At 46.1% G+C, this 21,430-nt stretch overlaps 1 protein-coding gene across 1 annotated transcript; it reads right to left on the reverse strand.

The window, feature by feature from the left end:
• Positions 1-279: 279 nt before the first annotated feature.
• Positions 280-21,114, reverse strand: ARL6IP5 (ADP ribosylation factor like GTPase 6 interacting protein 5). The gene is made up of 3 exons (XM_036331601.1): positions 20,568-21,114; positions 3,920-4,137; positions 280-1,783 (listed from the first exon to the last, which is right to left on the reverse strand). Exons 1-3 carry the CDS (start codon positions 20,741-20,743, stop codon positions 1,611-1,613), a joined length of 567 nt encoding a protein of 188 aa, XP_036187494.1. The 5' UTR covers positions 20,744-21,114; the 3' UTR covers positions 280-1,610.
• Positions 21,115-21,430: the final 316 nt, after the last annotated feature.

The raw sequence follows: 21,430 nt of genomic DNA on the forward strand, positions 1-21,430 counted from the left end.
AAGTTATGTAATGTCTAGTCACTGGGGTGTACACATTAAATAATATAATGTAAACTTTAATTGAAAAATGAAAAAATTATTTAAAAATCTTAAAAGGATCCCATTGGAATTCAATTTTATTCAGGCTGGGAATTTATAATAAAGTACTAAGGTTTTATTAAACAGTATTTGAAATGCAATATGAGTGTTTACTGTGTAGTATATCATTTATAAAACCAAGTTGTCCCAAGTTTCTTAGACATTTAACACAGATGTGCATTAAATAAAGGCTCACAAACAAACCTTTGAAACATTTTATTCTTCATATTCACGTCAGGGTACAATTCCTAGACCATGTCTGTGAAGTCGTGATGACGTCACTGTGCTAAAGATGAAGGCTGCAGGCTGGCTGAGAAATTAAAATGCGGTGGCCTCTTACTCTGGGACACACCGCGCCCCCTCACGGAGTGCTGCTCCACTGTCTTCCCGATTCAGCCGGAGGGAAACCAAAATGTGTCCTATTCCCCTATGAAATCACTTTGTATAATCTATTTCTAAACATAACACATGGGGAAGGAGAGGAAGAAAGTCACAATATATGAACACATGCTATCTTAATTCATGTCTATCTATCAAACACATGGTTGTAACAATTGCTGCTTAACGTTTCTATGAACTGCCAATGCTGGTGATCACACCACTTTCATTCCCATTTTAAAGTCTTTTCCTTGATCATCTAAAGATGCTTTTCAGATTTCAAACAACCAGCTATTCGTGTCCTCGCTGTGCCCCTGAGAAATTAAAACACACATTCATTTTAAAACTGAAAATGAAAAAATATAGGAAACGTTATCTCAGACACCTTTCTGTTGTTATAACAACAAAAAACGTGGGATAGAGACATAACTTGTTTATTACTTTTTAAAGAAGAAGACAGGGTACACAGCTGTGAGTGCCTTAAGGAAGATGACATTCAGTTTGCAGCAAATGCCTGCTGGTAAAAACACATGACTAGCACTTCAAAAATTACAAAAATTCGACAAAATATTCTCCGAAACATCTATCTATATATTTGTAAACAAAATATAAACAACTGGTTTGTCCAGTTTCCTCTGCATGTCAAACAGGAGGCAAAGGGATAGAGATCATTTTTTTATTTTAAAACAATAAACACTAAACTAAGTTATAGCCCACATATAATCCTGGGGAATACATTTGGAGGATGCTGGGGGATTGAACAGGCTAATGCATGTCATTATCTACGTGATCAGTCTTTCCATTTACTCATTGCCTTGAACTCTACAGTTGCTTTTTTTTCCTATAACTGTATTGTGGCTGTACAATCAATTCCTATATTTTCTTTTATTCCCCTACAGACATAAGTGTGCTCCATTTCCTATCAGTTTTCATAAACATAGTTGAAAGTTCAGACAGACTGGGAGGGGGTTCCTTTCGGTTCCTGGGCCCTCTGTCTTGTAACAACAGAGGCGTTAACAGTTTGGCCTGCAGATGCATGCGGGCCAATTGCTGGGTGGAATGTCCCCCCTCATCTCAAAGATACAAACAGAAAGTGGGTCTGGACGAGGCAGCTGCACCTGGCGCTCTGCGGCAGCCCTCGCCCGGCCGCCGGTTCACTCCTTCGCTTTGCTGAGATAGTCAGTGAGCTTGCCCAGGCTTTCTTCCTGCTGCTCCAGGGCGTCCAGCACGATGCCCATGGGCGTCCTCTTCAGGCCGATTCCCTCCATCTTATTCTCCAGCTTGTTCTTGAGGTTGCGAAGCCTGAGCGAGGCATGGATGAACATCACTGCGGAGAGGGGAGACATGGAGACACGTGAGCTGCCTCCCTCCCATCCACAGCACACGCTCTCCTCCCGTCCATCCCCACCTCCTTAGCTGGAGTCCACCGGTTCTCTAACCCGTCCAAACCCTCACATGCCCCTCGGACGGCACAGAAGGGCTCATAGGGCGTTTTCTTCTCGTGCGAAGAAAGGGATTGCCTTCAGCAGGAAGGATGCGGCCCAGCAGCCACACTCTTCCCACCTGCACAGACGCCGCCACCTTCCAGCTGCTACTGCAATCCCGACATTCAAAGCCGCCTACATGCTCCAGCCACAGCCAAGCCTGCCTCGCACAGCGTGTCCGGAGAGGAACTCAAGCTCAGCTCTGAGCTGACCAGGGATGTGTGGTGAAGCCCGGCCAACAGGCGGTTTTCTGAAGTGTTAGACATAGATTTATAGGCCAAAACTAACAGTTCTGTAGATTTTTAAAAGTAGCTTATTGATTTTTAGAGAGGAAGGGAGAAGAGAGAAACACCCATGTGAGAGCATAACATTGATGGGCTGCCTCCTGCACGCCCCTAACGGGATGGAGCCCATAACCTTTCGGTGCACGATGCCCAACCACCTGAGGTGACAGCTTTATAGATATAATGTACCTCATGTTCCCCAAATTTGCTTCATCATTGAGAATTACCAAAGTTTGTTTATTAAGAAACAGATTTGCCCGACTAGCCTGCCTTAGTGGTTGAGCATCGGCCTATGATCCAGGAGGTCACGGCACATGCCTGGGTTGCAGGCTCAATCCCCAGTGTGGAGCGTGCAGGAGCAGCTGATCAGTGATTCTCTCTCATCATTGATGTTTCTATCTCTCTCCCTCTCCCTTCCTCTCTGAAATCAATAAAAATATTTTTTTTTAAAATATGGTTGGAAGTTTTATATTTTTATAAAGCATCCTGGGTGATTCTCATAATCAACGAAGTTTGGGAACCACTTATCTTGTCTAATTTCCTGTAGTTTATAGAATGTGTGAACTACAGCCCATATCGTATGCCTGATCCAAATCACATGGCTGGTTCCCAGCAGGTGTAGGAATAGAAACCAAGACCTTTGACTCGCTACCGATGAGAACTCTCATTGCACTGCCTGTCTCAGGCTCTGAGGTGGAAGGTGCTCAAGTTAACAAGCTGTGTGCCTAAGCAGAATCACTGAAATACTGACCCAGCCTCTAGCACAGAAGGAAAGCTTGAAGAATATTTCAAAAAGTAGCAATTTGCTGGTTTAAGTATTTTGTCAAATATTGTGGGGGATTCATCTATAAATATTCTTAATCTAACACAACACCAATTGATTTTACTTAATGAAATAATGTACATGTGAAATGTTATTAAAAGTTAAAGGGATGTTCCTGTCACTTAATACACTAGAATTTTAATCAGATTTCTGCCAATGAGACTGAATTTGATATGTTCTCTATTTCAGGCTTCATGTGCCTGGAATCTCAGTTAAAAAAAACAAACAAAAAAAACCCAAAATAACTTACAAACTATCTACTCCTCACCAGAACCGGAGCACTTGGTATCTATTTCTGGGCCAACTATTTCTATAGGCTTATAAAACTTTTGACACCAATAATGATCTTTTTCCTCTCGCTAGAGAACACTTATTTGAGAAAGTGCACTCGAAGAGAAATTTCCAGTGGGCGGCTCAAAGCGCTGCCTCGTGATCTCCCGAGCAGCAGAGAGTTAAGTAGGTGCTTCCCAATGACCCCCATTCACTCCCGAGTGAGGACTGTGTGAGTGGCGTGAAGACTGACAGCAGACCCCTCTCAGGCAGATCTGCAGCCCAGTGTCGCTGGGCCCCTGCCTGCCGTGGCTGGGGAGTTGTATTTCTTTTGTTTACTGTTGTGTCCCCAGAAGAGATCTGGCACTGAGCAGTACCCAGTACATATTTGTAGAATTAATGTACTACAGGCCTGGATCTGCTATTTCAGAAATTCTGATAATTTTGCAGACATGCCAACGCACGTAAGAAACAGGTTATGATGTAATACGTTCAACAATAAATAATTTAAATCAACAAAAGAAACAGGTTATGTAATCCCCACTGAACAATCCCTCCCACGTTTTTTACGATGTAAGAAAAGTCAGTTCTGGCTCACTTACACAACAAAGGGAAAGTGATGCCGAACACGAAGACCATGACCCCCCCGAACATGGAGATGAGGAAGTAGCTCGCCACCATGACCACCATGACAAAGGTCGTGGGGTACCGCTTCTTCATCCGGCGGAGGACGTCTTTATTGTGGGCGGCCCACACAAATCCTGTGAACACGAGCACCACCACAATCCCCCCAAGGATCATGTTGAAGGGGCTCAGGAACCTGGAACGAGAGAAAAAAGGGAGGCTGGGTCAGTAGTGGCAGCAGCAGGAAGAGGAAGATGAGGACGGGGAGGAGTTGAAACAAGTGTGTAGCATTTACTAACTAAATATTGTATCTGAATCGCTTCATTTAATCCTTAGAACCAGATAAAGCAGATACCACTCAGTCATTTCTCAAAAGAAGAAACTTAGGTGCAGAGGTAAGAAAATGGTGGAGGTAAGATTCACACCTAGGCAGTTTAACTCCCGCCAGACTCGTCAGTTCATCTCCTTAGAGTCCCACAGTTTTAAAAGATTTGTCAAACTTAGAAGACCCCCTTCTTGGGAGGGGCTGTGTTTAGCGTTCATTCTTTGGGCTCTAGTACACATGAAAGTGTATTTTCTGAGGGCTTACTTAAATCCTTATACATGGCCATGATAGGCGATTGTAGCATAGAGCAGTGGTCGCCAACCGGTGGTCCGCAGACCACGGGTGGTCCGTGAGGTCCAAAAGCTTGGCGGCCGCTGGCATAGAGGTCACACAATAGCCTCCATGGGCCAGATCTAGTCTACAGTCAAATCTGTGTTTGAAATGCACTGTGCATTAAAAAAAAACTTTTACTCTAAAAAAAGACCCCGAATAGCTACAGCTATCCCGAAAAAAAAGAACAAAGTTGGAGGGATCACAATATCAGATATCAGGCTATATTACCAAGCCACAGTTCTCAAAACTGCCTGGTACTGGCACAAGAACAGACATATAGTTCAATGGAACAGAACAGAGAACCCAGAAATCAACCCAAGCCACTAGTCTCAATTAATATTTGACAAAGGAGGCAAGAGCATACAATGGAGTCAAAACAGTCTCTTTAATAAATGGTGTTGGGAAAATTGGACAGATACTTGCAAAAAAAGGAACTAGACAACCAATTTAACACCATACACAAAAACAAACTCAAAATGGCTAAAGGACTTGAATGTAAGATGGGAAACCATAAAAATCCTACAAGATTCCATAGGCAGCAAAATTGCCGACATACATTGTAGCAATATCTTTATAGACACAGCTCCTAGGGCAAGGGAGACTAAAGAGAAAATAAACAAATGGGACTACATTAAAATAAAAAGCTTCTGCACAGCAAAAGAAACCATCAACAAAACAACAAGAAAGCCCACTGCATGGGAGAACATATTTGCCAATGATATTTCCAATAAGGGTTTAATCTCCAAAATTTATAGAGAACTCATACAACTTAACAATAGGAAGATAATAGATCCAATCAAAAAATGGGCAAAGGATCTAAATAGACACTTTTCAAAAGAAGATATACAGAAGGCCCAGAGACATATGAAAACATGTCAAAGTCACTAATCATCTGATAGATGCAAATCAAAACTACAATGAGATACCATCTCACACCTGTCAGAATGGCTACCATCAATAAATCAACAAATGACAAGTGCTGGAGAGGATGTGGAGAAAAAGGAACCCTCGTGCACTGCTGGTGGGAATGCAGACTGGTGCAGCCACTGTGGAGAACAGTATGGAGTTTCCTCAAAAAACTAAAATGGAACTCCCATTTGACCCAGTGATCCCACTTCCAGGAATATATCCCAAGAAACCAGGAACACCAATCAGAAAGGATATATGCACCCCTATGTTCATAGCAGCACAATTTACAATAGCTAAGATTTGGAAACAGCCTAAATGCCCATCAGCAGATGAATGGATTAGAAAACTGTGGTACATCTACACGATGGAATACTATGTCAATATAAAAAAGAAGGAACTTTTACCATTTGCAACAGCATGGATGGAACTGGAGAGCATTATGCTAAGTGAAATAAGCCAGTCGGAGAAAGATAAATATCACATGATCTCACTCATTTGTGGATTATAGAGAACAACATAGACTGATGAAAAGGGACAGACTCAAAGACCGAGAAACAGCAATCAGGCTATCAATCCCCAGAAGGAAAGTAGGGGAGGGCGGGGGTAAGGGGAAGAGATCAACCGAAGGACTTGTATACATGTATATAAGCCATACCAATGGACATGGACAACAGGGGGATGGGAGCATGAGTGTGTGTGGGGGGGAGGTTGGGGGTTAATGGGGGGGATGAGGACACATTTGTAATACCTTAACTAATAAAAAAAAAAAAAATGTGGGATATAATGATCAACATAATTTGATGAATAAGAATAGATCCAGAGACAAATTATAGGGGAGTGGGGGAGGTTAGAGAGCAACCAAAGGACTTGTATGCATGCCTATTAGCATAACCAATGGACACAGACACTGGGGCAGTGGGGTTTCCCAGGGTAGGAATGACGGGGGGGGGGGGGGGGTGTCAACTGGGGAAAAAGGAGACACATGTAAAACTGTAGACAATAAAAAAAAAAAAAGAAAAAAAAAAGGCAAAGTTTTCAAGTCATAAAAAAAACAAAAAAACTTTTACTCAAGTCCCAAAGAGTTTAAAAAGTCCATAAAACTTGGGATTTCTTGCTTCTTGTGGAAACATGAAAATCTAACAAGACCAGGTCCACTTTCCCACATGTCAAGGGCTGGAATTGCCTTCCTGCTCAGATCGAACAAACATCTCTCTCTTGCCCCAGTCTCCACCACTACCTCCGGCATCTCGGACACAGAGGCCCCAGTGAGCTGCCATTACTCATCGTTTATCTAATAATTGGCCTGCAGCCTCTCTTACATGACTAGCCCAGCCGTGGAGGCATTTGAGTTTATGATTCCTGGCATAGAGAGTCCATTGTAGTTCTTTAAAAGGGCCCCGAGCATCACTGAGAGATGGGTTACCAACTGGAATTTCCAAATACAGAGCTCGCAGATTCACTGGTCCATGAGTCAAAGGTTACACTACTGTTGATAATGGGAGAACACACTGGGCAGAGGAAATTTAGACCAAGTATTTCACAAGCAAACATGACACTGCACCCCACCTCCACCCCAACCCACTGTGCATACAAAACCCTTAACAAGACAGTTGTGGTCAACAAGTACATAAGTTACTAGCATTTTACCCTCACAAGAGGCTAACGAGCATTTTACTTGGGGAGGACAATGAGGGTCACTGTGTTTTCATCATGCTCTGGATGTCACCATGAGGGGCTGCGAGGGACGGGGAAGACAGGATAATAATGACAGGTGAGACCAACAGCTGACTCCCTCTGAAACAGAGGAGGTTTCATATTCATGCTGGGATTCATCTGTAGGATAACTAAGAAACTTCCTTTAAAATCCCTTTCAACTTTAGCTCTGATTCTACCTCTTAAAACACAAAAGCTATTTTAAATAGTTTCAAATAGGAGTGAACGTATTGCATAGCTTAATGGGTGAATCAAGGATATAATCAATGTCAAAATGCTTTAACAAGTTATTCTATTAAAAGGCAGGGAATTAAACAGTGGAATCTAATTTAAAATTAAACCCTACAAAAATAAATTGTTCATTTCATTCAAAACTTTTGCAAATACTTAAATCCCTCCCTAGAATAGAGTCTAAGGAAATAATAAGAAATGCAAAGATTGAGTTGTAACATGAGTGGTATTTATGATTAAAAACGTTTAGAAATAACCTATAGGGACCAAAATTTATTAGATGGTGGTATATACAGCAGTTTTTTAAAAGTTGAAGTATAATTAATAATATGGAAGATATTAATAACATATTGCATGGGTAAAATCAACTGGAACACAGTCTCTCTGTTAGGTAGATTTATCATATTTGTTATACAGCTCAGAAGCAGAAATTAATACAATTAGTATATTATTTTGTGATCAGAAATAATATGAACATATAAAAAAAGAAAATACAAAAATATAAAAGCAGCTGTTCCCAGCTCCACACCCAGGCGTGGCACAGCTAATACAAGTTGCGTTCGTGTCATCAGTGACCTGAACGCAATTTCCACTCCTAAGCACAGTGAGGCGTCCCTTCTCTCACTCCATCCTTGGCTCCTGCCCCCAAGCTTCCCCAGCATCCAGCCCCTGTGATGGTCTGTCTGTCCTCCTCTCCAGTTATTACCTGGATCTAACTAGTCTCTCTGTACTTTTTTCATTTCTTTTCTTTTTAAAATTTTATGTGGTTTTACCGTACCTCCTGACTTAACCGGGTAATTGGTCTGAGAAAGACAAACATTTCCTTATAGGCCTCAGGAAGAAAAGAATTGGACAGGCAAAAGCAAAATCCTCTTCAGCAGGCGGCGGGGAGACTCAGTGGAGAGGCCCAGAGACGCTCACGGGTCAATAGATCTCATCCTAACGCCAACAGGAATCTGAGAGAAATGACACTGAAGACTACAGCACTTCTAGTGGGTAGTAGGATCATGGCTCGTTTATTTCCACTTGCTTATTTCTATTTTCATGTTTTCAATAACCAAGTATTACTTAAATATTTTAAAAATTGATATTTAAAAACGAACAAATGAAAGTGAGAAAAGGTACCTGAAAGAAACAAACCCTTTTACGTAGCCTTGACATGGACCTAGAACTCACCCAAATGTTTCTGAGCTGTAAAGAAAAGACCAACATTATCGCAAAGAACTAGAGTGGAGGTTCAAGTTTCAGGAGGTCCTTTGCATAAAATGTAAATTGAAGATGACTGGTTGACAGCAAAATGTCAAAGGTCTCCTACCCAGTTCTTTCTAGAATACCTATTGAAATAATTCATGAAGTGAGCATGTAATAAAATGCATGCCAAGCTTTTTTTATTTTCCTCTGGACAAGTAAAGTAGCTATCGGGGTTGAATGTCTAAATAAAGCCAAGGACAAAAGAACAATGAACAATCCAGGCCTGACTCAAGCCATTCCAGATTTGCTCTTCACCTGTTCCCGTTGCTCATGTTCAAGGGGAAGGGACAGAGCAAACAGATAGAACTGATGGGAGTTTACAACATGCCCAGTCACAATCTATAACTAGAAAGTAACCAAACTTCTAAGCTGGAAAAAATGAACAAAATTACTCAGAGCAGAAATGACTTCCTGCTTTATTCGGATTACAGGCAATTCCATTCTAAGAAATGGTGAAATGCACACCACTTAGAGCAAGTGCACTCACCAGCCAGAGGGAGAGGGAGGGAGGGAGGAAGGGAGAACAGCAGAGAGGGAGGGAGAGGGCGTGGATTTTCTGTCCTTGGTGGAAACAGTGCCTACTTTCACAAATCAAAAGCAGAACAAAATCTTCAAAGAGGAACCATTTTAGTCCCATTACACAGATGAATAAGCTGAGGCCCAGAGAAGTGAAGAAATATATCACAGGGGAGAAAAAAGGTGCCAGTTGATGTAATTGATGACAGCAACTCACAATATAAGCCATTCTGTGTTGTTAACCAGCCTAGAAATCTCTCAACCAACACCTCCCCCCCCCCCACCCCCCACCCCCACCCCCCGCCTCATCCTAAGAAACCCCATTCTTCTAGTTGGGGTAAGCAACTCAGGATCATTCTGGGAAGTCCCTAGCATTCTCATTCCCTCTGAAGGAAGGCAGCTATTACTAGGTGTGGACACATGCCTTAAACACGCAATGTGATTCTGCTAACTGTAGCCACAGTGCCAGCACAGCTGCTGAAGGGGAAAATCTTGACCTTGAAAACTCACCTCATTCTACATAAAATAAAAGCAAGCGAAGGAACAGACAAATTAATCAATGTGTCCCCAGACCACCCATTGCAGAGTTGGCAACACAAGTTACTGGAACGGAGACCCTCAGATCAATTCAAGGGCATATTTAGTCACTTCTTTCAGGCTGCAACGCCAAGAACCAAAGAGGCAGCGAAATCTTTCCTGAGCAGCAGAAGCAGCTTTTATACTGAATCACAACATTCTAACCCAAAAAGCTTTATTTGCAGTTTGGTTCCTGAGGAAGCCTGACTCACCAAGAAAGCGGGGGACAACACTCACAGTGAACTTCCCCAAATTGCTCACGTGCTTTCACAGCCCTCAACAGCCAGAGGGATCATGGCAAATAGGAAGCCACCCCTCCATTTTCTTGCTTCTCACTGCTTTCAGAATAAGAACAGAACTCTTCCCACATCTACCAGGCCCTGCGGAGTCCGGCCCGCCTGCCTCCATGGCCAAGGCCACGGCCGCTGACACTGACACTGACACTGACACTGACACTGACACGGCTGTGTAGTTGTACCCCCAACAGGAGACTCAGCTCCGGGAGGAAGAGGAGCCTGGAGTCCAGGCCACGCTGTGCTGGCCGAGCCTCCCTTTGGCTGAGGCTGCATCTGCCAGCAGCAGGTGAGGGTGCTCTTCACACAGCAGGAGGGAGCCCCAGGCCAGCAGCCGCTCTGGCACCCGCGTTCACAGACCACCTCCTCCTGCTCTGCACCCCATCCGCTGGGGCTTCTAACCGTTTCCGGAGCTCACCCTGCCTCTGGCCTTGCCGGCCTTGCACAGCTGTTCTCCGCCTGACTCCCTCCCACCTCCACCTCTCCGCTTAATCGGCTTTTTCTCAGTCCCTCTGACCGGGTCAGAGCACCATCTGTCTTCTCCCCAGCACTGGCACCTGGCGGGTGCGTTTATCTGCGTGAGGACCGGATGAGTACTTTGTCTCCCACTGCAGATCGGGCTCCATAAGGGCAGGCACCGTGACATTTTCTCCCCGGCACCGAGCACAGAACACGTATTCAGTAAGTATTTGCTGAAAGAAAGAAAAAAGCTAAGTGAGAATCTAGCATATTTTCATGTTATTGAAAAAAGCCCAGCCGCTTTCCATGGCCACAGATGAACTGACATGAGTTTCATCTTAGAGAAATCACTGTTGTTTCATCGGACACTAACTACTACTGGAGAAACAGTCCTGTCTTTGTGCCTTCACTGAGCTGTGATGAAAAAAACAAATAAAAAAGCAAAAGTAAGAAAATCACCTAAACTCCATGCAGATGTCAGCAATACTGACGGTCTGATGGCGGGGTTTGGAAGTGCTGTCACTCGTGCAGGCGGGGCCACGGGAGACGCAGCCCGACCTGTCTGTCTGGGCCCCTCTGGCCCTGACGCCTCCCGGAACCCACAGCCTCTGCGGTGCCTGCGTTTCTTTCGTTCTGTTCTTTTTAAGAAGTGGGGCCAGGCAGCGTGTTTTCTTTTTCAATCCTCACCCGAGGATATGCTTATCGATATTTTTTTAGAGAAAGGGAGAGAGAGGGAGAAAGAAAGGGAGTGGGGTGGGGGGGTGAGGAGAGAGAAACTTGAGAAAGTCGATGTGAGAGAGAAACATCGATCCCCTGCCTCCTCTGGTATGGCCCTGACAGGGCACTGAACCTGAAACCTTCCGGTTTACCCGACGATGCTCCACCCAACTGAGCCACACTGGCCAGGGCAACGTTGGTTTAACACGGCTTCCGTCCCGGCAAGAACTATTCCTACTGTAAAGTATAAATGTAAATACACAAGCCAGTTTGAGTAATGTGAGCAGTCTCTCCTGGGCCCAATGGCCAGAGCAGTTAAGACAAGACGGGAGCCTGTCTCTTTCGTCACAGTGACCTGCCGGGAGATTTTCCCACGAGTGACCTGGGAAGTCCCCTGTGTTCCCTGCATACTCGCTGCCTATTGAAATGTATTGCACCCTTGGTAACTGGCAGCCACTGGCATGCTAAAAGTCATAGTAAGACACCTTATGAACCTCCATTTTTTTGTTTTGTTTTGTTTTTTGCACTTACCCAGCGAATTGCTTGTTTGGTTTCTAACATACAGCAGGTTGGATCAGTGTTAGAAGTCACCTATCTCCTACTCCTCTCCGCAGGCAGCTTCCAATAACTGTCAGTTACAAGGCGCAGATTAGACTGCAACAAACCCTTTAGGAACTTTTTATTATGGCAAATATCTAACAAACACAGAGGTAGAGAGAATGGATAACGAAGCCTCACGTGTGTGCCTTCAACAACAAGGAATCAACATTCACTCTCACAACAAATCACGCTTTAGAACTGAAGTGGGAAGATACTCGTTTATAACTGTTTTTTCTGACTGCTTTTAATAGAATCAGGTAAACTGTCACACGGCACGTTCTTACAGAGAGGGAGCGAGGCCAGGGGTTGGCCAAATGCTGAAGAGCCCAGTGACACATAAATTCCCTTCGCGTGAGCGTTTCCTGCCTATTGGCTGCCCACGTACGCCCCACGCTGCTCTCCCTTCCGCTCCTCGGAGCCGAGGGGCAGCTGCGTGAGGACATGAAGCAGGATCAGGAGAACGAGAGCCCCCATTCTCCACCTCAGATGGCTTTCTGCCTTCTGGGTGGGCCCGTGTACGCTCCGGGGACAGAGGGCTGGGACTCTTACACATCTGTGGTCAATGCCTACAGAGCGGAGAAGCGCCTGCAGGTTTTGTTTAAGATCACGGGCATGAGAGTGTTCCCTGAAACAAAAGCCACACCCACTGCGAGAGACGGGATGATGTCATGGGTGCATATTCTGAAGCTGAGTGATAAAGAGCAGAATTCATCTGTCCAAAAGCAGAATAATAAGAAATTCCCAACAGTGCTACTCCATGTGGTGTTAAATGGATAGGCCAAGTTTCTCTTTCACAATTGGAGTTCCTGTACAGAGGTCTCGTCCTCTAATAAGGTGAGAGCTGTTGCCCTCTGAAAAATCCAACACATGCTCACTTATTTTGCACACTTACCCGGAACCACTGTTAGTCCCTAGGGAAGCAAATGGATAGAAACTATCAACCTGCTGACAGTGGCAGGGGACATAAAAAAAAAGATGTCACCAAGAACAAGGTTACAGTGTCAGAAGATGATTTAGCCAAAGTCAATCCTTACTAGATGACACATTTTGAAAATTATTTGAGGTCAAAACTGTATTGAGTGTGTACAGACTTCTTAAAATCCTGTGATCAGAAGAAACATGTAATGCACAGGGGAAGACAGGCCAGCACGCGGGCTCTGCCTCACCAGCATGCGGGCTCTGCGAGGACAGGAAGAGGAATTCTGGGAGGACTCGGGAGGGCTGGGTGGACTTGTATTCCTGCCTGTATCCTCAGGGCTCACATGGTGTCTGGCACAAAGTAAGAGCTTAGTAAAAGATCTCTTTTTTGTTTATAAATATTTTTTGTTATTGATTTCAAAGAGGAAGAGAGGATGAGAGAGATATAAAAATCAATGATGGGAGAGAATCATTGATCGGCTGCCTCCTGCACGCCCCCTACTGGAGATCGAGCCCACAACTCAGGCATGTGCCCTAACCAGGAATCGAACAGTAGCCTCCTGGTTCATAGGTCGAGGCTCAACCACTGAACCACACTGGCCAGACAGTAAAATATTTATTGAACCGAATGAAGGGGAAGGATTAATAAAATTTAATACCCTTTTTGCCTGTCCACATACTAAATGCCTCTCCCATTCTCAACATCTGAGAGTTTGGGAATTTAGAATCATAATGTACAGAGGAAATAAAGTAAGGCAGCCTGGAAGCCATGCATGTTTGCATAGGTGTGTGATTCTGAATGCTTGCTTTGCCTGTACTTGTACAGTGATGAATTCGTATGTGCTCAGTGTTGTCCAGCTGCCCCTCGAGATTCTAAATACAGCGAAGGCAGGAAGCACAGCTGTTCCTTCTCCACGGCATCTCCTGGCAGAGTGTGTGAGCAGCTGGTGAGGCTTGCACACTTTGTGGAGTAAAAGAATGAAGCAATACAAATAAGAGTAATATCATAGAATTGGTGTTGAAGCTGATTAATCTCAAAAACCATTTCCACTACGTGTTAGCACGAAGAGGCTGCAATAAATTTCATATGCAAACGTTTCAATACATTCCTACCCTAAGCATCCCAAGGCTCTCTTATTGCTTTCTTCCTCTGCTAACTGGAAACGTGGTTTTCATTCCTGTGGCATTGAAAGGTACAAATAACCAAACCAAACCATTTCTTAATACCAGATGCTGGGAGCCATAGTCCTAGATCATTTTATGGGACCACACTCACTCTGAAAAGATTATAGAATGCTCTTTCCAAATAGAATTACCAACCCTCCAAAAGTCCTTTACATTTCAAGCAACTGAAAGCATAAAGGGGTAACTCTAGTTCCCACCCTGGTAACAGGCCACAGGTGATGACACACTTTCTACGAAAATAATGGGCTTTTTCATTGATCAGCTGCATTGTGCTTTCGTAAAGGGAAGGCGTGAATGTATGCAATTGAACATAAATGTGCCTTTCTAATTGGAGGCGCAGCGTTTGAAACTCTGTGTGGTTGACCTTCTGACACACCACAAAATATGGTTCTGCTCACAGGGCGGAATTTGTGAGAACAAGACTTGCAAATAGTCCTGGCCTGCGCGGCTCAGTGGTTGAGCATAGCCCCATGCCCCAAGAGGTTCCAGGTTTATTCCCAGTCAGGGCACATGCCCAGGTTGCGGGCTCCATCCCCAGTAGGGGGCATGCAGGAGGCAGCCGATCAATGTTTTTCTCTCCCTCTCCTTCCCTCTGTCTTTAAAAATCAATGAAAACATTAAAAAAAAAAAAAAAACTTGCAAAAATACAGATGTTGTGAAAATCAAGTAACTAACTATTCAGGAGGAACTGGTTAATTAGGAGCTTTAGGATATTTGCAATATGATTAAATGGGAAAAGCATTTCACTTGATATCAATAAAAGCAGCTGCTGTTAGCAGCTTTGGTTCCGATTAGCCACGTGACCTCAAGCGTTTATATTTGTGAATGCTGGGGAGTGGATTGGGATCAGTAGCTCTCAACTTCAACTTGGTGGTGTATACCAGAATAACTTGGGGAGTTCAGATAAGACTATGGATGCCTGGATCCAGTCAAGAAGTATATATTTAGAATCTCTGAAGGAGACACCTGGGCACATGGGTATAGTTATTTCAATGTTCTCAGTGTTTCTTTTGAACCAGACCAGACTTACACTTCTTACATTTTCACGTGCCTGTGAGTGATGAGAGTCTCGTCAGAAAGCAGATTCTGCCCCAGTAGGTCTGGGCCTGAGATTCTGCGTTTCTCACAAGCTCCCAGAGTGGAAGGTGCAGTTCCCGGTAGTGTTCTCCGGCTCGCAGCTTTTGGCATTCTATTAAGCACATGGACATTCCTGTTCACAACTGGAATGCCTCGCACGCTTAGCACTTCCATTGCAAGTGCTGTTAGATGTTGCCTTCGCTTTTCACTTTAAAAATAGAGGCATAGACTCTATCGCTGCATGTGTGCTCAAAAGAGTATCTAGTGCTGAACTGTCTCCTGACAAGGATGGAGAAGATAAGCCATGTCCTTTTCATCTTAGACATCATTCCTTCTGGATTTAAAGGACACAAGGCCATTTTCAGCAACACACACATTCCCCAGCTCTTGGTTCATGTTTTTCCTTTATGTCATTCAGTCTCTTCTGAAGTGACACCTGAATCTCAAAAGGAAACTCAAGTCTTCAAGGGAAGCAAAGTAGGAAACACAAGTTGCAATTATGACAAAACCACTAAAGTTTCCATCTACTACTTCTGCCTAAAGAACAACCAAGTTGTGAGAATTTTAAATATGCCTGTAACCTGGGATTTACTAGAATAACAACACCTAACACTTCAGTGTTGGCATTTGCGAGGCCTTGATGAGCTTTGTTTGAAGCCATGTAATTCCTGTTTTATAATCGCAGAACCCAAGAGAAAGTGAACTTTTCATCAGAAAGCTAATAAAAGCAAATGCCAGAATTCTGTTAAAAAATAAATAAAAAAGAACGAGACTGTGGAGCTAGTAGAGTCTCCTAGGCCAGTGGTCGGCAAACTCATTAGTCAACAGAGCCAAATATCAACAGTACAACGGTTGAAATTTCTTTTGAGAGCCAAATTTTTTAAACTTAAACTATATAGGTAGGTACATTGTTATTAACTTAATTAGGGTACTCCTAAGGCTTAGGAAGAGCCACACTCAAGGGGCCAAAGAGCCGCATGTGGCTCGAGAGCCGCAGTCCTGGGCAGATGGAGAATGACAGCATACCAATTTAACAAATTAAGGAAAATGATCGAAGCTATGTGAAGCTCAAATACACTCCATTCTTATATTTGAAAAGCCAGGAGCTAAGTCAAAATGCTTCCCTCTGTAATTGCCAAGAACTCTTTTTGTAACTTGTTAGGGAGCCACTTGCCTTTAGTGGTAATGCTGAAGAATCATCACCATCTTCTTGGCAGTGCAGCAGAGTTCTCAGTCAGGGGGGATTTTGCTCCCCAGGGGACATGGGCAATGTCTGGAGACCCATCTGATTGCCACAGCCTAAGGGGAGGTGGGGGTGCTACTGACATCCAGTGAGCCGAGAGCAGGGATGCCGCTCAGCACCCTACGACAGCCCAACAACAGAGAGCCCCGCGAGCCAGATCCAACAGTGCCGAGGCTCAGAAACCCGCAGGAGAGCGTCCATCACAAGACGACCAGGGCAGCATGAGTTAGTCTGAATTATAACCCTTTTTAAATTGAGTTTTTACAGGATAGTCGTCCTCACCAATATGTAGCAGGTGTTGTCAGCTACGAGCCAGTTAGGATCACGTTAGGGCATGTTGTTGTTATGAACTGGCATGCTGCCATGTGTTTCATAATTTGTTCCATTAAGGAGGTTAAAAGTGACACTGTGATCATGTTGAAGCCTTACGTTCACTATTTACTCCGTGCACTCACCAACTAAGCATCCGCTGTATAGTAGGTCTCAGAGATACAGAGACTGAAAGTAAAGATAACTACCATAACAAGAAAAAATAATAGTCACAAATAAAACCCATAGTCTCTGGCCTCCAGAAGTCCACAGTCCCAGAGTGGAGGCAACTAAAAGCCAGGAAAGATACAGGCAAAGGTGAGGGACCCAACTCACACAGGGAGTGAGGGACAAAACATAGTATTTCTTCACAGAATGGTACCAAAGTTGAGTCTTGTGGGAGAAGCAGGAGGAGGTGAGTAAGATGGGGACTAGAGTTTGGATGGAGAGAGCTGCTGGGATAAAGTGGCTGTCTCTATTTCTCAGTAATCTCCATGATAACACCAACAGTGATAAAATTAAGAAGTAACATTTGTAGCCCTAGCCAGTTTGGCTCAGTGAATAGAGTGTCGGCCTGTGGACTGAAGCGTCCCAGGTTCCATTCCCGTCAAGGCCCGATTCCCGGCCCTGGTTGGGCTGCATACGGGAGGCAACCAATAAATGTGTCTCTCTTACACTGTTTCTCTCTCTCTGTCTCTCCCCCTCCCTCCCACTCTCTCTAAAATTCAATGGAAAAATATCCTCAAGTGAGGATTAAGAAAAACAAAACAAAACAAAACAAAACAAAACAAAGAAGTAACATTTGTGGACCAAAAACTCAGAGCTGCTGTTCTAGATTTGCCTACATTAACTCAGGTAATCCTCAGAGAAGCCCTGTGAGGCAGGTCTGCAATTAGCCTCACTCCACAGAGGAGGATGCTGAGGCACAGGGTGGTCAAGTGACCTGCCCAGGGTCACATGGCTACCGACTGGCAGTTGGGATTCAAGATGTTCTTAATCTGGCTCTGGTGCCTAAACTCTCACCCAGCACCTTATGCTACTTGAAGACTCAGAAGGTCTGACAACTGTCTTCAACAAGCTTTTAGTTAAGAGACTTAGAGTTAACCTAACAGGCATAGGAGACCTAGTGAGGGGAAGTCATGTGGCTGGTAAACCATGCTTTTAGGATGAAGACCAATTTGTAAACATGGATACCAGGCCTGTCTGATCAGGCCCTAGTCCCTCTTAACTTTACCTTGGTACAGGCAGTCCTTTCCAGTGTTTTTGGAGCTAGATGACATCCTTTTAGTCTTCCCTCCCTGTTCCTGCAAAATTGAAGAGCAGGCCCTCTCTATCCTCATTCAAGTGGGTTTCAACACAAGAGCATTCAGGGCGGAGCCGAGCACCCTCCCACAATGCCTTGGAGCCTTCCTCCCAGCAGGGATGGAACCTGGAAGGACACCCTGGGAAGGTCCTTTCCCCAGGGAGCAGACAGGCCACATTTTCATACAACTCTCCCAGGATATCAAGGACTCTCAGATGCCAGCAGAAGATCCAGATCACAGCCTCCGGCACTGCTCTGGCCCCACCCACCTACTGACTTCATCAAGAGAGTTCTCTGCAGGAGAAATGTTCCAGAATCAACTTAGCTCCCTGACCCTGAAGATATCTGGTTTCTTCCAGCTTTAAGCGACTATAATTCTAAACCTCATGACTCACAAGAAGATGGCACAGTAACTAAGAGTACAACTCTGGGGCTGAGACTTTGAACAAGTCATTTAAGCTCTTGGAGCCTCAAGTTTAATAGTACAGTAACAGTAATATCTCATCTCATTGGGTTGTATGAGGGAATGCAGGTAAATTACTTTATGATAGACTAGAGGCCGATGCACAAAATTCGTGCAAGAGTAGGCCTTCCTTCTCCCGGCTGCCGGCACCGGCTTCCCTCTGGCCCCCGGGAATTGGGCTTCTCTCTGGTTGCCGCAGGTACCCGGGATCCAGGCTTCCCTCGCAGCCCCGGCTTCGTCAAGAAGGACATCTGGTCTAATTAGCATATCACACTTTTATTATTATAGATTAGAAAGAAAGAAAAGGGCAATCTGTGGGGAAAACTACAGGCTGTGTATGTTTGTAGACATAAAGAAAACAGTTGAAGGTCATACATTAAGTTTTTACTGGGCTACAAAGGAAATCTCACATTTTGTACAGTTTTCAAAACAGCTTACAGCCTATATATTTTCTAAGTTTTAAAAAATAAGAATAATAAAAAATAAACATGGCTAATTTTTACCTTCAAAAATTTCACTGCCAACCAACATCGCCCATTTGAAAAGGGAATGAGAAAGGCAAACCCTCAAACCGTCTGAGTTAGTGAGCTGGCTCCCCAAGGAGGGAGCGAACTTTCGTCGAGGAAGGACCCTGCCTCCCAGTAAAAAGGAACTCCAGCCAGGCTGCCCGGCGTGTCCCTCTGGGCAGTACGTCTGGTTGAAAAGCAATGGTTTGGTTTTTGTTTTTGCTTTTGCTTTGGGAGGGGGTACTGTTACATTTGCTTGGTCTGTGTCAAGCCTTGCCCCACATCAAAACAAACAACAAAAGCCCATAACTAGATCACCAGATAAGATGCCTTGCCCGCTTCTTTACAAAAAGAAACAAAATCAACACCACAGACACAATCCTCCTTGCTGTTTATTTTGTTTTTTAAGGCGTTGTTAGTGTTCTAGGAAACAAGCCTCTAGCATAGAGACGTGGGCAGCTGCCTCAGGCCTGCTCTGCCCCAACTAATTTTAACGTGGCTGCCTCTGACTCAGCCTTGGCTGGGAGCCTGCCCTCCACCCCCCAAGCCATTCTCAGAGCGCAGCTCCTTCGGCCACACACGAGCACCCAAGTCACTGTCCACCGAACCCCACAAACGAGCGTTCGCTCCTGCATCGGGGGACTGTGCTGAGCCACACCCAGAAATGGTGAGCTCGCTCCTCGGTGCTGCCCGGTCCCGCAGCTTCCGCACCACGCCCTGCCCTGGGCCAGAACCCCCTCTGCTGGCCTCGCTGTGCTCGGAGCTTGGCCCGGAGGCGTGACCCAGTAAGTAAGTCAAAGAACAGAAGCCACCCCGTCGCCCTTCCCACCCGGGTCTGGATCTCCCTCCCCAGCCGGCTCGCTCTCCCTCTGCGTTCGCTCCGAAAGTCAGGCTCCCCTCGCGGCCAGGGACCCTTCGGGTCTGAGGGAGGCACCGGGGCCGCCGAGCCGGAATGCCACCCACCCCGCAGCCGGCGGAGGGAGAAGCTCCGCGGAAGCAGGCTTTCGTTCGGGTGTGGCACTGTCTGTGGCTCTGGGCACCTCCAGGGTCAGGGGCCGGGCAGGCCTCCGTCCAGACCTCGGGCTGCAAGTGGAGACCCAGAAGGGGACCCCATTCCTGCAGGCAGGGAGGTCGGCCGTCGCCCCGCGCTGGGCGACGCGACCCCAGGGAGCAACCCCCACCCGCACCCCCACCCCCTCCCCGCGCCCCGAGTGCAGCTTTCGGAGCAGAGCGCAGGCGCGCAGACACGTCCACGGCGCGTCGCCCCCCCAGTGCCCTTCCCACACCTGCCACCCACGGGCAGGCCCGTCCCGCCCGGGTCAGGCTCACACCGCGGTCCTCCCTCCTGTGCTTCCAAGACGGGGCGCTACACTGTCGCCCAGCAAGACCCCAATCCAGTGGTTCTCAACCTCCTGGACCTTTAAATACAGTTCCTCATGCTGTGACCCAACCATAAAATTATTTTCGTTGCTACTTCATAACTGTAATGTTGCTACTGTGATGAATCGTCATGTAAATATCTGAGATGCAGGATGGTCTTAGGCGACCCCTGGGAAAGGGTCGTTTGACCGCCAAAGGGGTCGCGACCCACAGGTTGAGAATGGGAGCCGGGGAGCGAAGTTCTGGCTCCTGCCCCGGCCCCCGCCGGGCCCCGCCCGCCCCGCGAGCTCCCCCATCAGTGCCGCGCGGACCCACTTACCCCACCACTGAAATCATCATGGCAGCCACCACCAGGTAGTTGGTCTGGTAGTAGAGCAGGTTGCTCACCACGCGGTTGTTCCATTTGGAAATGTCCCTGAAGTCCGGCCGGGCGAAGCGGTCGGAGCCCGGGAAGAAGTCGTCCCAGGCTCGGAGCGGGGCGAGGTTCACGTCCATGTCTGCTCTGCGCCCGGGCTCTCCGCCTCTGGAATCCGGAGGCGGCGGCGACGGCAAGCGCCCGCGGGTGGCGAGCGGTGACTCTGCGGTTGGCGGCAGCAGAACCGGGGGAATCGCAGGCGGGAGGGCGCCTTTCCTAGCCTCACTTCCTGGTGGCTCTGTCCTGCGACAGAGCCAGGGGCAGGGTTCAGGGCAGAGATGAAATGACAGAAAGGAACCGGCACCTTCCTGGGAGTGCAGACTCAGGCTCCTTTAAATCACCCCTTCGGAGTGTTTGCCTAGGAATGCGTGCAGGCCTTTGCGGGAAGGTTTGCAGCTGTTCAGACGCCCGCCTAAGAGACGGAATGGAGGCAACTGTGGTGTGGCTGGGGGAGGAGCTGGTTTGGGAAACGAAGTCCGTACTAACTCCTGCACATCTGAATGTGATGTATCATCGTGTGTTCTGTTTCCTCACGGGTCACTGTGAGTGAGATCAGATCGGCAGAATCGGGAGGAAGACTGTGTAGAGCAGAAGGCGTGGTTTGCTCACTTCTCTTCTCGTCTAGTTATGGGTTTGTTCTCCATGTCTATTCTCTCCCGGCAGAATTATTCATCGACCGTGCCGTTCTGATCCAGTGGGCACCCTGTCATGCCAGCCCCATCTGGGCACGCTGTCTGCCTTTGAAAGCAAACAATGGTTTGCAGTGA

This window comes from Myotis myotis, unplaced genomic scaffold (genome assembly GCF_014108235.1).
Source record: "Myotis myotis isolate mMyoMyo1 unplaced genomic scaffold, mMyoMyo1.p scaffold_m19_p_13, whole genome shotgun sequence".
NCBI lineage: Eukaryota > Metazoa > Chordata > Mammalia > Chiroptera > Vespertilionidae > Myotis > Myotis myotis.